General features: G+C 44.2%; 5 protein-coding genes across 5 annotated transcripts; 1 reads left to right on the top strand and 4 right to left on the bottom strand.

Moving 5' to 3' along the window:
- Positions 1-5,368: 5,368 nt before the first annotated feature.
- Positions 5,369-6,169, bottom strand: GLAREA_07310 (uncharacterized protein; the record flags this gene model as incomplete). The annotated part of the gene is made up of 2 exons (XM_008081998.1): positions 5,369-5,653; positions 5,744-6,169. The coding sequence occupies 2 exons, from the start codon at positions 6,167-6,169 to the stop codon at positions 5,369-5,371; spliced, it is 711 nt and encodes a 236-aa protein (XP_008080189.1).
- Positions 6,170-6,638: 469 nt separating this feature from the next.
- GLAREA_07309 (uncharacterized protein) lies at positions 6,639-8,428 on the bottom strand (the record flags this gene model as incomplete). The annotated part of the gene is made up of 2 exons (XM_008081997.1): positions 6,639-7,547; positions 7,595-8,428. 2 exons carry the CDS (start codon positions 8,426-8,428, stop codon positions 6,639-6,641), a joined length of 1,743 nt encoding a protein of 580 aa, XP_008080188.1.
- Positions 8,429-8,805: 377 nt separating this feature from the next.
- On the bottom strand, positions 8,806-9,771 carry GLAREA_07308 (uncharacterized protein; the record flags this gene model as incomplete). Its single annotated transcript, XM_008081996.1, has 1 exon — positions 8,806-9,771. One exon carries the CDS (start codon positions 9,769-9,771, stop codon positions 8,806-8,808), a length of 966 nt encoding a protein of 321 aa, XP_008080187.1.
- A 1,961-nt stretch (positions 9,772-11,732) lies between these two features.
- On the bottom strand, positions 11,733-12,097 carry GLAREA_07307 (Preprotein translocase SecE subunit; the record flags this gene model as incomplete). Its single annotated transcript, XM_008081995.1, has 3 exons — positions 11,733-11,773; positions 11,830-11,916; positions 12,013-12,097. The coding sequence occupies 3 exons, from the start codon at positions 12,095-12,097 to the stop codon at positions 11,733-11,735; spliced, it is 213 nt and encodes a 70-aa protein (XP_008080186.1).
- A 1,050-nt stretch (positions 12,098-13,147) lies between these two features.
- Positions 13,148-14,460, top strand: GLAREA_07306 (RNA-binding, RBD; the record flags this gene model as incomplete). The annotated part of the gene is made up of 3 exons (XM_008081994.1): positions 13,148-13,638; positions 13,688-14,295; positions 14,345-14,460. The coding sequence occupies 3 exons, from the start codon at positions 13,148-13,150 to the stop codon at positions 14,458-14,460; spliced, it is 1,215 nt and encodes a 404-aa protein (XP_008080185.1).
- Between the last annotated feature and the right edge of the window lie 147 nt (positions 14,461-14,607).

The raw sequence follows: 14,607 nt of genomic DNA, 5'->3' as shown, positions 1-14,607 counted from the left end.
CACAATAAGCAGTGTTGCTTCCATGCAGAAGATATCCCATTGTATTAGATCCATTAAATCTCTCAAACTTAGCTCCAAAGCGCTATTTCCCTTACTCGCAACCCCCTTTTCAGAGCTCAACTTCCACCTCATCACATTCAAGAACTAACAAACCACCAACTAAAATCCACTCAAAATAGCACCAACGGTTTCCCGCAAACCTCCCACCTAGCGTCCGTCCCTCCAGCCAACGGCCACCCCTCAAACCATTTGGGCTCTGTGATACGTTCCCACGAAAACGCTTCCACCGAGTAAGAAAACACTTTTCATTTCCACACCACCCTCACCAATCACCACCCTCCAAAATGTGAATTCTCGCAACCAGCCATATAAAATGCTCAATTAATGCTCTTTGCTGCATTGTGATAACCCGCCTTATTGGCCACCGGCCGCTTGGATCGTTCTCGCCGGGTCCAAGCACTGCTAGGGTCGGGACGCCGGGCTTTTAGCACTGGTTCGGGCGGCGGTGGGCGGGAAGGGGGCCTAGTGGGAGGACCCCTGGCGTGGAAAGGGGGGGCCTGGATGATCGGCTTTTGCACGTGGGATTGAAAGGAGGTGAGGATTGAAAGTTGGAGAATACTTTATATATATACACACAAGAAGCTGAATATTACATCTTTGATTTCGAAGATCAAAGGAATAGTAACACCAGATATTCTGCATCACCATTCATCTAGAAATCTAAGCCGTGTCACACCCATCGGAAAATTTCCAGTTCACGTCGGAACTTTGTACATTACTCGGGACGATCAATCAAACACATTCTCGGCCATCTTAGCAAAATTTAAACTTTCTCCTCGCATTAGCTGCTTCAACTTTCTGTAGGAAAGTCAGGACTGTGAAATAGGGGTCCAGTGGAGTGTCATTTTATTTACAAACAGCTCTTTGAACAAACATTTCTCAAGTCTCGGAACTTAAATGTTGAGACAAGAAGAACACATGTTCGTTAAAGATATATCGATTTAATAATCCTTACTTCTAGCCACCGAGGCCTGAATTTAAAGTGAATTAAGTATCTGAAAACCTAGCAATCAACCTCGCCGAAGTCTATAAATTCAGTATTCGGCACTTTACATCTCAATTATTATCACTACAACTTATCTTGTGCTTTTAATCAAATCGGAGGGTTCAAGTCTTGTGTATTGTATTTACATTGGCTTGATGACTGTAATTTGCGTTGTATGCATGAGAATTTGATCAGCAGGTATGGAGGAGAGAGAAATCGACGTGATGGTTAAGAAGATGATCAGAGTTATGGATGTCTCCTTCGAGACGTCATCCATTATGGATCGCCCGACTTCAACTGATCAATCTGATATAGTGGGAGAGTATAAAGAGTTGTTGGATGTATCTTCGTCATATCAACTACAAGAGCTGGTGCGTTGTGACAGTAATCAATACAAGCGATTTTCAACCCTCAATATCGAAGGATGTTGTCACCGATTCTCTATTTGTCACCGAATCCCTCCGTCTCACCACCCCTTCTACATCTACACCCGATTCACCACAAACTCAAATAATTATAGCGAATTAAAACACATTTCTTTCTTCGCAAGGCAGCTGCTCCCTGATATTACACAGACTACCACTCGCTGTACATAATTTCTTTCGCATATTCGTTGTGTTGTGTAGCTCTTAATGCAGTGAGGTAAGGGTATGTTGATATAGAAAGGCTTGCTTGAAAAACGTGATGGTTTGGGATTTGAGGTAGAGGGCTTTTGTGTGAGATTAAAAAGGTTATAGGAGCTGTGATGGAGGGCTGGAAAAAGGTATTTGCAAGTCATATCCTAAAGTTCGTGTTCAACTTTCGTGAAACTAAACAACTTTATCATCTTCACTACTCCATCCCAACATGCTCTCTGAACTTCCTGTTATGCTATGAACAAAATGCGAGTGCAGCTAGTAACTTCTGGCGACAGCGTATACGGGAGATGAAGAAATAAACCATGGATGGTGAGGGCTCAGTTCTTTTAAGGAGAAAATGGGAGTTAGATTCGAGTGTTCTCCGCTTAAATATCGCAGAACCCTCAGAAGGAATATAGAAAGCTGGGGGCGCGCTTCACAATGGAATAATTTGTGTGTAGACTGTAGAGATGCTATACGTTTTCTGGGAGCTTATAATATGTGCTATTAACTTGAAAGAAAAGAGCGGGATCTTCTCCTCTCATCGCCGTGAAAGAAAACAACCCTTCAATACTAGGGGAGCAATCACTTGTCGCCGAAAATGGACTCGTCAGCAAATCGTTCCTCTTCATTTTCTTTTCATAATTTTCATCGCAAAATGGGATAGGTAAGTTTCTTTTTACTTGAATGTATTAAAACGTAGCTGAATGTGAGTATCTACAGAGAAAGAGAAAACCCCCTAAGAAGAACAAGTGTTGTTGAAAGCACGAATGGTTTTGGCATAAACAAGAATAAGAAGAACTCTTGGGGGATTTAACTAATACATTACAAGTAAAGTTTACGCTTACATGTCTTCCTTTAAGATTTATAAAAAGGATATATTATCTTATAAATTAGAGATATATCTTATTATCGAACGACACGGTAGAATCTCCGTATATACAATCGGAAGAATCCTTTTAAAATCTCCTGTTTTATCTATCTATGATATCTGTAAGGATATCTTTCAAGAAGCAAAGGAAGATGTAAGGTAAAAAGTGTTTTAAAAGTAGTCATCGCAGTATAATATGCTACAAATAACCTGCTTTTCTTATTTTTTAAAGAAATTTAATAGCGTAAAAGAAAGCGTTCTAAGTATAAACTTAAGTTGTTGTCACCGATTTCAAACTTACCCCCGTTTCAACTTCTTATAAGAGAATTCCATTTTGCTTTCAAATTATACCCCTTAACTTTAATTGACAAAACATTCTGGGCATATTCGCAGAACATTGTTTAGTCTTGTTCGATCAGACTAGCCGGTCTACGTACGACCCAGGCATTTAAAAGCTGAATTAGTCTCTACAACCAGCGACTTGATGGCTTTATCCATTACTTTCCTCTCACATTCCTCCGCGAATATAACTATCGCATGAGCGAGGTGGACTTCACTAGGTAGCCCGGGATTAATTGCGAGAATGCAAAAATAATTTCCAAATTATTAACTATATATATTGAGTTGTCTGTGTCCTCTATAATAAATCTTTTGCATTTCTATACAAGTAAAGAAATATAGAGATGACAAGCTGGCAAATCATATTCCCGAATTGTACATCTAGTAGCGTCATTCATGAAGTTGAAGAGAGAATAGAGAGTGGAATGGGGGAGAGGAGTTTATATAGCAAGAAGTTCCAGGAAACTAGGAACAGAGATGGGATGTTTAGATGGATGTTGTAACAAATAGAGTTTAAATTAATGTGTAAGAATAAAAGTGTTTCTATAATAATACTTATAATAAGCGGAATTTATTAAATGTCATGATTACATTTGAAGATATGAGTGAGAAGTAATTCTATCGGGGTTATTGCTTAGCTAAATTCAGCTAGTCCTTTTGTTACGACTAAGCCTTTCCTCAATCCTCTTACATCTAAACATAAAACAATCCAAAGTCACGCTTACAAGTCACACCACTAATTTGATTACCTCCTTTTCGATTCAGACCTCTCTGCCTGTGTCATCCAAATTCCCATCTAACTCTGACAAAAAGCTTTCGACCCTTTCTAGTAAAACTCCCTGTTTCTATCTACTCTGAAAATCATTTGTCTATAGCAGAACACTACTGTGAATAAGTGTCTGCTGTCGAAAATAGCCTTGTCACCGAGTTTTCTCGAATCTTTTATGATCCAAAAAGGTGGACAGTATGAGCGAAGTCTTTTTAATATTCCTTTGATAACAAGAAGCGGAACAGTATTGCAGAGACGGACAAATAGTGCTGGCGAAAGCAATTTGACAAACTGAGTAGGGCTGGATATAAGACGACGCAATTTGTACTAATTCTTTCAATACCGCAGAATGGTGTCTTAGATAAATATTTGTTTCCCGATTTGCTTTGCTACATGTTGTGTTTCAGGGGTTATGAGAAAACCGCGTACCTATTAGAATAGACCTACATTAATCTTTGACACAAAGCCTGTTTTCTCAAGTTTAATAGAACATTGAAAACAGTACAAGATCATATAATTATCACAGGTATTAAGATTCGGAAATCTTCCAAATGCAATACCTCCAAGGAAGGGGAAAATAGTTTGTGGTTGGATTCTCATTTGATTCCAACAGCTCGAACACAGCTTTAACTTTTCTTGGACACAGTCCCCCTTCTCGTGTCCCCAAATATAGCTCATGACCAGCTTAAAGTTTATCGAACTACACTCCAAAACCATCATTCACCACCGAAAACCAACTCACCACCGATTTCCACTCCACCAAATTCTTTGTGATCTAGAGAATAAGGTATATACCAACTTCACAAAACTCAAAAAACGCGTCCAGCGCTCCATTCAGTGACCAGATGGGGCGTTCCATCGTTTACTTTTCCCCGTCTGTCTAACGAGGTGTTATCTACAGGAGATCCTGTTGTCATCATGCATGTATGCCATTGATTTCGAATCTCTAGAAAAAAACCCCGAATGGCCTTAAATATCGAGGAATTACTGTTTATGATCCCCGTAACTTATTCTAAAATAAAGTACAGAGATTTAACATCATCATTATAATTGTCGGGGAAAAGGGAACTAGGTGTATGGTGAGGACAGATGAATATAGCATCACATACGGACCTTTCGTCACACTTCCAAATGAAATATAAGCAAGCCAATACTCAGTCCAGTTAAACTCTACCCTCATCCTATGAGATATATCATTCTTATGCACGAAGTATCAATAGCTCTTACCATCTAAACGAACTTAAGAAAGAAAGGGGTGATACAAAATTAAGCGAGAGTGAAATCGCCATCGTGTCACCCAGCGGACAAAATAACTGGCGGCAGCTTTGTTACAACGCCGTCAACTCAGCTTGAAACTTTATTAACATCTGTCTTGTTGACAGAAAATTATAGACAAAATACAGGGTATCGTTCAATCTAATTGAATAAAGGTTGTGTACGAACGACGGATGAACGTGGAAGATTTGCCTGATGAATTACGAATTGCTATTCATCCTTAGTGAACAATCTTCCCTTCATATACTATCCACCCTCAAGTACAATTAACACATAAATACAAACAATCCATATATCAACCCAGCCATTTCTTCGCCAAATAAACTTTAACACCTTTTCCCATATTGTATAACCCTCAAATGCAAATTCTTACGCCCTTTTCAAGATGCCCTAATGCTCGCAAATCCGACCTTAACTCCTTTCCTATGCGGTGTCCGCCTCTGCAGGAAGACTCATTCCTGCTCAAAGCAACCCCACTGCTGACAGTAATTCTCCATCATATCCTCCTCCATCTCCCTAGTGTAATACGGTCCTTGATTCCACCAGTTCTCGGACCCCCCAGCTGCATCTGAGCCATCTTCGTTGAGCGATTGAACTGGGGGAGCTAATGATAGAGCATGTATACATTTGGCGCTGTGCATAAACCCGTTCGCATCGACGTGACCTGCAGGTGTTTCGCGAGTAGAGTTCGAAGTGCTGACTGCTGGCTCCGCTGATCCAGGGTTCTCGGGTATCATCTGGGATTGTGTCAGTCTTGAATGAATACGGAAGTACTGCCCATGAGGCACTTCTGATCATATTCCAGGAATAATTTTGGAGAGACTCACCACTGCGCCATCCTTCGGTGCCGGGGGACTAAACTTCTGCGTTTCGACGACCATTTTGTTCCCTATATCTTCAAGAGGTTGCTGAGACGTCATGTAGCCGTCTCCGATCTGCTTATGTTGAATATCCGTAAGATCGTTTGTCGCCGTTCTATCGGGGTTGACGGGTGCCATCAAATCGTCTCCAGCGATTTTCGCAGCATCTCCAGGCTTTTCTACTCCGCCGCTGATTATTGTTCCTCCTTGAGAAGTGTTGAAGGGTTGAATTACTGGAGACCCCGCTGTGGTTGGATGTCCATGAGGAGTCAGGAGGGGACGATTCGCAAGTCGACGTTGTAAAAGTAAACTAGGGACAGGCGCACCAGATAGGTTGGGATTTATGTTCTCGCGACGGTTTTGTGCCTGTACGATGGGTGAGGAGGGTGCCATGGCGATTTGATTTGATGGAGAATTCGATATGCTTTCAATGCGTCGGTTGCTGAGAGATGTTTTTGATGAAACGTCGAAGAGAATCCCGATCAAATGTAGATGACAGTAAACAAAGTCGCGAGCCGGGCAGGGAAGGATGCTCTTATGAACACTGGAAACGCGAAAGTCGTGTCAGGCTAGCTTTGTGTCAATTCCGTGAACTCCTGAATGCATGACTTTGTAGTTGTTTTGGTGCTTTCTCGCGCCGGAGGGCGAGAAATACAAACCGTATTTTGAAAGTGAATCGGTGGAAGCTGATGTCCACCAGCTAGCTCCACATATGTACTTTGGAAGCTCCTTCCTGACACCAACTCATTAATGACAAGCATAGCTGTTGAGAAGAACGAGACTGACACTAGATCTGCTTCACCAGACTTGGGGGAAATTTGTTCTATTAAGCTTCTACTGTATTGAATCTGATATATACAACTCAAGGTCTTTTCTCACCAAACAAATCAGTCCACAACTCCTTAAACCCATACAACGGTCTTTTGGAATCATATATCGTCGCCGTATCCTTCGCAAACCGTTCGAGAACGCCTCCAGGTTTATGTCCTACCTTCTCTACCAGCTCGCGAGCAGGTCTGCTGGCTCGATGTTTGATTTCCTGGGCGAGAATAGGAGCCACGTCCGCGTAGCAAGACTTGAGTTCCCTCTCGAGTGAGAAATAAGGTTTTTTAGCCAGATTAGGCGCCATCAAATTATATGACCGTGTAATGTTATTGAGATTAGTGACGGCAAGGCTGAGATACGATTGTTCCGCTGCCTCCCATTCTGGCATCCGAAAAGGCGGCGGCAGTGGGCTAGGCAGAGTCGACCGAGTGACTGGTGGCTCCGGGGATGATCCTGTGACTATGGCACTCTCTGCACGTAAATCTTGGCTAAGAGTAGTCTCAGCAAGTTTCAATGCCCCATTTTCGGTGTTTATTGAAACCTCGACGGAGGGTGGAGGTGTTGGAGAGGTGGAAGTAGAAGCTTCCTGTGTAATCTTGACCATAACAGGGTCACTCGTAGCATTCGTTGGGACGGAGATTTGTTCGACGGCCCTTTTCTTTGGATTGTGCAACTGCTCCGACGCAGCATATGCCTCTGCCCTGCGCATTTGTTCTTGAAGAGAGCCTCCACGGCTAGCGATGGATCGTGCAGCATGACGAGTCCAATCATTTCGAAGACGTGCTCGAAATACGTTCGCAGCCTTGACGAGCTCTTGCTGTTTTTCGATCCATGGTGGGACGATGTCCTGACGTTGTATCATCTTATTCATGATGTATTCGGTGGTGTCCAGAAATGGATTATCAGCTCTCGCATCTCGGACTATAGCCTTACCTCGTGGGATATTCTGAAACGGGTTAGCAAATACTGGAAAATAAGTTGTGAGATTCCTACCTTGAACTGTCCCCTCGCTATGGCATCCTCAATCCTCTCATTCGCGAGCGCAGCTAATCCACGAATGGAATTTGGCATGGCTCTCGCCCCTGGAGTAAAACGATCCTTCAATTCCTGCCGCAACTTTTCCCGCTCTTCATCAGACATCTGTGTATCCTTCGAAATGGCATAGATAGACGTTTTATCCCTCGCGTTTGCCAATTTGTCCCCAGGCCGTAGCTTTGGCTGAGGTCTCAATCTCATATCCACGATCGGCCTTGGTATCTTCGCAGGTCCTCGCAGCCCAGGTGCCAATGGCTTTCTAGCATCATCGAGCATTCGCAACATTGTGTCTTCAGGCTTCTCTTCTCCTGTCCAGGCTTGCGACGCAGCAATATCTCGGGAGCCTCTGCCAGCACTCGACGTCAAGCCAGCTTCCGCAAACGCTGCAGCATTTTCAGATTTGAACTTATGCGACTCGATTCGTTCCAGCAATCTCTGCTTCAGTTCCTCGGAGAATCCAGCTTCCTCGACTGCCTTTCTGCCAGCTCTTCCACCTTCCAGGAGCGCATCCTCAGTCGCATCCTCAAGACGTCTCGACATGGCTCCTTTCTCAGCTTCTTTCCCCAATGACTGCGAGGCAGCATCTTGTGCATCCTCTCTTGCGTGTCCACCAGTAGAGGATCGATCCTCCTGCTTTATCACCTTGCCATCTTGTTGCGAATCGCGAAGTGGCGAGTGGCGCGAGAAAGATCGGGCGAGCAGTCGTGGAGGGATTGTGCGAGCTTCATATTTCTGAGATACCCGCAGACAGCGAGCACATGTATACGGTATCACTGTATTTCTCGCGGGCATGTATGTTGAATGTTTTGAAACTAATTTATTGTAAGAATCAACTTTGAGAGTATGGGGTTGTGAGGTTCGAGGTTCCGCGGTTCTCGTTTAGTGGTTACATCATGGATACTCCGGGGTCTAGATTTCGATAAGAGATAAGCATAAACTTTAATTCTGTCAACGACAGTGAGGTTCTCTAAATTCTCACGAAAATATTATGACCATCTCTTTTTTACGGCTGTAATAATGGGAACAAACACTCTTCGAAACTGGCTTCAACAGCGGTATTGGCGTGGCTTCTGGACAAGCAATTATTCTCAACTCAGAAATTTGGTAGAATGACGAAACACATCAAAAGGACGAATTGATTTATACATTATGTAGCATATTTCAGCTCATCACTTCCTACTCCATCGGGGCAGCTCTTCCCTGATTACTGCGTCTGTATATCCTCTTATCTGCTCAACAGCCCAGCGAGTATGGCTTTCCCAGCTGCCACCCAGTTCATCCAGAACCGTCTGCAACACATTCTCTGATTTCCCTTCCAACCACCACATATAAGGAAGTCTCTTTATAGCGACCGCATAGAATGCTACTATGACCAGAGCTTCTGGCATCTTGTTCTCGAGCATGAGCAGATACTCATCTGAAATAGTCATGAACCACGACATGACTGCTGAGAGCTTGCTGATGTAGTGGTGAGATGACATGAAACAGAATATCCTCCTCAGTTGATTTAAGGCTTCGATCAAGACGGCCTTCTGCGTCTCGGGAATGAGAGATGATGTTAATGCTTCATGAAAACTGTCGAAAGACCTTTCATCCTCTTCTTCCAGTTGATCTTCCTTCTCTCTGCCCAGGTCCTCCCATTGTTCGAACATCGGCCGAAGACCACCATTACGGATCTGTGAGAAATTGGACGTTAGAATCGCCTTCGACCCGCGATGCAACTGAACCCATTTAAGGACTTCTTCAGAATCCCCAGAATGCTGAGAAGGAATGAAGAACAAATTCGACGGCTTGTCCACGTCCTGCGCGGCCCAAGCATGTATGAATATCAAGCTTGAGAACAGGTAGCAAGGCTCTCTATTCGAGTCATCTAATCTGGAAACCGCAAGCTGAAATAAGGTGAGTCCTTTAGAATGATGGGCATCGGAGATGTAGAGGTAGTCTTGGGCGTCCTGCGGTTTGAGCCGGGAGAGATGTAAAGCAGAAAAGGATAGCAATTCGTGCATCAGAAACTCATGCTCGAATGAATGTTTGATGAGGGCGTCAGAAAATATATTGTTAAGTCCACCGCCGAAATTGGTAAAGTTTGTAGCTCCTTCTGTCAGCCAGAAATGAAGAAGCTTCATATCGGACATGGTAAAACCTACCACAGGCTGAGTGGATGGCTGACTAGTGACTGGTAACATGACATTTGATTGGGATCTAGGAGACTGAGACCTGGATTGTAGGCCGAATGGTAGTGTATTTCGTGAATAGTTCTGCTGAAAAGAGCATGGCGAGCCATAGCCGTCGCATCGTGAGCATATTGGTTTGATTTCGTCACACTGTTTTGCGTTAGTAGGCGTTGCAGAAATTAGACAATAACAGATAATTTAACGATCATGAAGTGAGAAGTTAAGCAAATAAAGTCTGCTGTAAGAAAGCTTGAAGTGATTAATTGCGTCGTAGCAATGGCTTCCGCAGTAACCGTGGTTCTTGAGAAGATCGTTCTGTACACAACTTGAAAGCAACATGCCTGGGTGAGAGGTTATTCGGAGCGTCTTTGGCGAATAGTGTCATTTATTGTCTAGCGTTGAGTGACATTTCCTCTGACCATCATCTATTTCAAACAGAAGCCTTGCTGGTAATGCATCTCACGCTATGTGAATAGTTGGTCCTCAACTCTTGGACCGAGGGCAACTGGGGGTGAAAAATGAGAAAGAAGGAACAAATAGACATGGAAGAAATGTAACTTAAAAGAAAACACAACTAAAATCAAACAACTTCACATACCTTGACTTTCCTCTGTTTACACTGCACACACCCCTTCCGACTCTTGTGATGTGGTCGTCTCGACTTACTTGGCGGAACCTCCATATCTCCCCACAATCTTCCCCTCAGACCACTATCTTCTCGAACTTTATCTGGTTGTTATTCCAATTGGAAAAGAAGTTGCCTTTATACCGTATATCGTATATGGTATGTCGTGATAGGCTTGCAGTAAAGTTCCGGGAAAGGTGTAGAGAGAAAAAGCTTGCCAAGACGGAGGCCGCGGATTTTAGCGGATGTGGTGCTAGCTAGTGGTCTTGCTGCTATGACACTTTGCAGCATTTAGTCGCGTTGAAAGATCTAATGGGAAATAAATGTTTGAGATTGAGACGATATGAATTAAAGTTGCAGTTGTGCTACCGGTTGGTTTCGATTCTCCCCAGTCAGCTAGGTAGTCGGCTCAACGTTGTCCGAATGTTAGTTTCAAATCTCATGCCTAGATGACAATCTTGTAGTTAAGAGTGAACACTAGACATAATTAATAAAGCTTTTACTGTGCTAAGAAGCTTTAATCTGTTGGTTGTGCTTTTATTTGTTTCCTATAATTTTGGTAAAGCCAAAGTATAGAAATTAGACTCTCGCGGCACGTAATCACTCCTATCAGACTATCTCTAAGCATCAATCCCACTAGCCGTTCGCACTCTGTAGCTCGGTCATGCCTTATGCAACAATAGCGACATCTTCCAAGGGTTGGAATCATTCTAAACCACATTAAGCATTGAAGGCACTTGCCTTGGAGCAAGTAGCTGCAAATTATACCAGTACACTTGCAATTCTGTTGAAGTTCCCCCTAGCTATAACCTCTCCGTATAACAAGACAATAGAGTCTCGCTAGAATCCGGTTATTGGCTATAAAACCCAGAGAGGAGAAGAAAATGCAGTCGAGGGATCCAATCATGAGAGACATAAAAACGCAACGAGTATGTTGGACTTCCTCCTCTAGAAGCCAGTCGGGGAAAAGAAGAGAGTTGTAAGAGTCCTGGAGAAATAGGGAAGAATTCCGTACACCATCTAACCCACGTGCAAATCCGTGAATTCAAGTCACCATCAAAACTCAAGTGGCAGACTTTTGGTATATTTTCGGTATCGATAAATAGTGCTCGCGATGCAAATTGATTACGAAAGCCGGAATCCTTCGAGTGACTGGACAGTGGTATGATATCCATAGCGCCCTCCTGAATTGAGTCTAGCCCAATATAATACAACAAACTGGCGTTTGTACGCCACCGTCCGGTAACCACCAATTGATCCTCCACCAGCACCAAACCCTACTCTCCCGAAGTATTAATCATGCGCCTCCCACTAGAATATTGTTGACTGGAATATGTACTGCAGATAGTTTATTAGCGGCTGGTAGGGCGGAGAAGGACGGAGAAGAGGCTTACTGAGCTTAATAACATATCCGATGACACCCATAGCGATGAATCCAACACCGACGGCTTGGGAGATCTTGATAAATTCTCTTCGATCAGCTGGAATAGACGTTAGCAGGTGGTTCTTGAAGCGCATGCAGCAGGCGGTGGTAGAGAGCCCCAGAAACGTCGATTTGGATGCCAGAAAGAACGTACGCTTTGTGCATCTGTTGATAAATTGGGTTCCATCCTTGATAAAATCCCTTGGGATATCCATAAACTCTTGAAGTTGGTCCGACATCTTCGCAAAGGGGTGGTCTGTCGTTTATCGAAGGTGTAAGGTGTATGCGACAAGTAATTGGCAAGGCTACCCGCGAGTAGATTCGAATTCGCGGAAAGGCAGAGATGCGACCGTAAAGGATGTTCGAGTATGAGCGGATCGTGAAGTGGAAGTGTTCTTCTGGTTGATTGCGCTTCTGAATGTGAGCTTGTAATTAATTTTGGGCGATGCCGAGGAGTACATTGAAAGGCCACATATCATCATGTGACCTGGCGCAACCCTGCGAGCCAAGCTCTGAGCTAGACGAATCAGGAGAACTTCAGGGTGAACCATAAGGCTCAGGCACCGAGCTCTTACTTTCCTCTGCTCATCGCCCAGCTTCAACATCTTCAGATCAACGACAGCGACATCAAGAAAGGACTTGGAAGTTGCAGCACGCAAAGGACTTTTTCTTCAAATCTGCGCGGTTGCCAGCTGTTTACTCCGCTGGATACTGGTTTTGTGAAATTGACAATTGACGACACGATTGCGACGAGGCTCGAGTCGAGGCACAAGGGTTGGTAGGATACGGGGAACAGAATCCAGGTCAAAGGAGCAATTGCAAGAACATCTTCTTTGCTGGATTATTTTCAATTGTTGGATCAGCAGGTGGTTGTGGCGATATTCCGTTGGGGTATACAACTTAAGGTCAATACGTTGGAGGAACATTCAGTCAGGTTTCGCAGACGCGCTCGGGTTGTATCCCAAGATTGCAAGCACAGAGCTTCATCTCCTATCTCCAATTTCATCTGCATCTGCCCAAGAAGGCTATCAGATTTTGAACTGCAGTTGTTGAAGCAGTATTTGAAGTGGTTCCAGGAGTACGTATTTGTATTCTATCCCATGTATTTTCAGGTCTCTAGAGCTCTCGCGTGGCGGGGAGACGCAGCCCGGTGTTGTATTGGTATTTTCGGGCGCTGATATGGCTACTATATTTTCACAGAAACCAGTTACTGTTGCTTGTTAGTCAACAAGGTGTATTAAGCAAAATAGATATTCACTTGACATCACTTGCTTTCCAGCACGCTCAAAATGGCCGACGACGAGTTCGATATCGATATCTACGGAGATGCCAACACCGAGCAGGATACACCTTTCAAAAAAGATGATGAAGGTGATGTTAAGATTGAGGGAGTCGAGGCAGCCAATGGCCAAACCGGGGCAGCTAACGGCGTAAAACACGAAACTCCAGAGCAAGACGACGATTACGTCGATATCAAGGTGGGGAACGACAAACCAGATCACAAAATGAACGACCAACAGAAGATCAAGAGTACTGACGAATCTGGAGCCGATCTACTAAACATCCCCAAGCAAGCACCACAGCAACAGGGAGTGAAGCGCAAAGAAGGATCTGACGACCGTCCTATAGATCCTGGAGCGACAACAGCCTTGTTAATTTCAGATCTACACTGGTGGAATACTGACGATGATATTCGCGGCTGGGTCAATCAAGCACAGGTTGAAGATGAGCTCAAAGACATTACCTTTTCCGAACACAAGGTCAATGGCAAGAGCAAAGGGTGAGTGCTAATTCATGGTTGTCATGGAAATGTTAACGTTTGCGCGTAGTCAAGCATATGTAGAATTCTCTTCTCAACAAGCTGCGACAGCTGCAAAGCATAAGATCGACGCGTTTGGAGAGGGTCAGCAATATGTTAAGAAACATACCGTCACGTATTCTAACCCGAATGTCAATCCTTTCCGAACCATGCCGAAAGATGCTCCAATGCGTGCTGGAAAAGAAGGCCAAACAACCCGAACAGGGTCAGATAACTACAATAACACCCGGGGTAATTCAGGTGGAAACTACCGTGGAAATAGTTTCAGAGGAAATCGAGCCGGTTTCACCCCAGGAGGAGGAATGCAAATGAACAATGGCAACTTCAATCAAAATCGCAACTTCTCAAATCCTGCTATGGGTAACAACATGGGTGGTGGATTTAACGCTGGCATGGGCGGTGGATTTCAAAACAACAATATGGGTCAATTTGGTGGCTTCAATCGCGGTGGTGGCATGATGGGCGGGATGCGTGGAGGTCCTAACATGCGAGGACGAGGAGGCATGAATAATGCGATGATGGGTGCTATGCCAATGGGTGGGATGCCTATGGCAGGTATGCCAGGTGCTATGGGTGGGATGCCTATGAATATGGGCCAGATGGGAGGAGGGATGCCAGGTAAAAATCACCCTTTCATTATATGGTAACAAGACTGACGTTCTGACAGGCGGTGGCTTTGGTGGTATGCAACCACATTTCAATCCAGCCTTCTTCCAACAAAACCAAGCAGCTGGCGGCGACTGGCAGAATCCACACGGAGCAAAACGACCACGGCCAGAATAGGTGATGGTCACTTCTTTTTCGACTTTCCATCTGGCAAGGGCCCGCTCTTCCAACCTTTGAATTCAACAAAATGGCTCTTTCAGTGTGTACGGGACGGGTCACAGGCGTTGTCAGGTTCAGGATGGTCATCCAGAGAATCCATAAAAA

Source organism: Glarea lozoyensis (genome assembly GCF_000409485.1).
Source record: "Glarea lozoyensis ATCC 20868 chromosome Unknown GLAREA16, whole genome shotgun sequence".
Taxonomy (NCBI): domain Eukaryota; kingdom Fungi; phylum Ascomycota; class Leotiomycetes; order Helotiales; family Helotiaceae; genus Glarea; species Glarea lozoyensis.
This window is presented reverse-complemented; position numbering and strand designations above follow the sequence as displayed.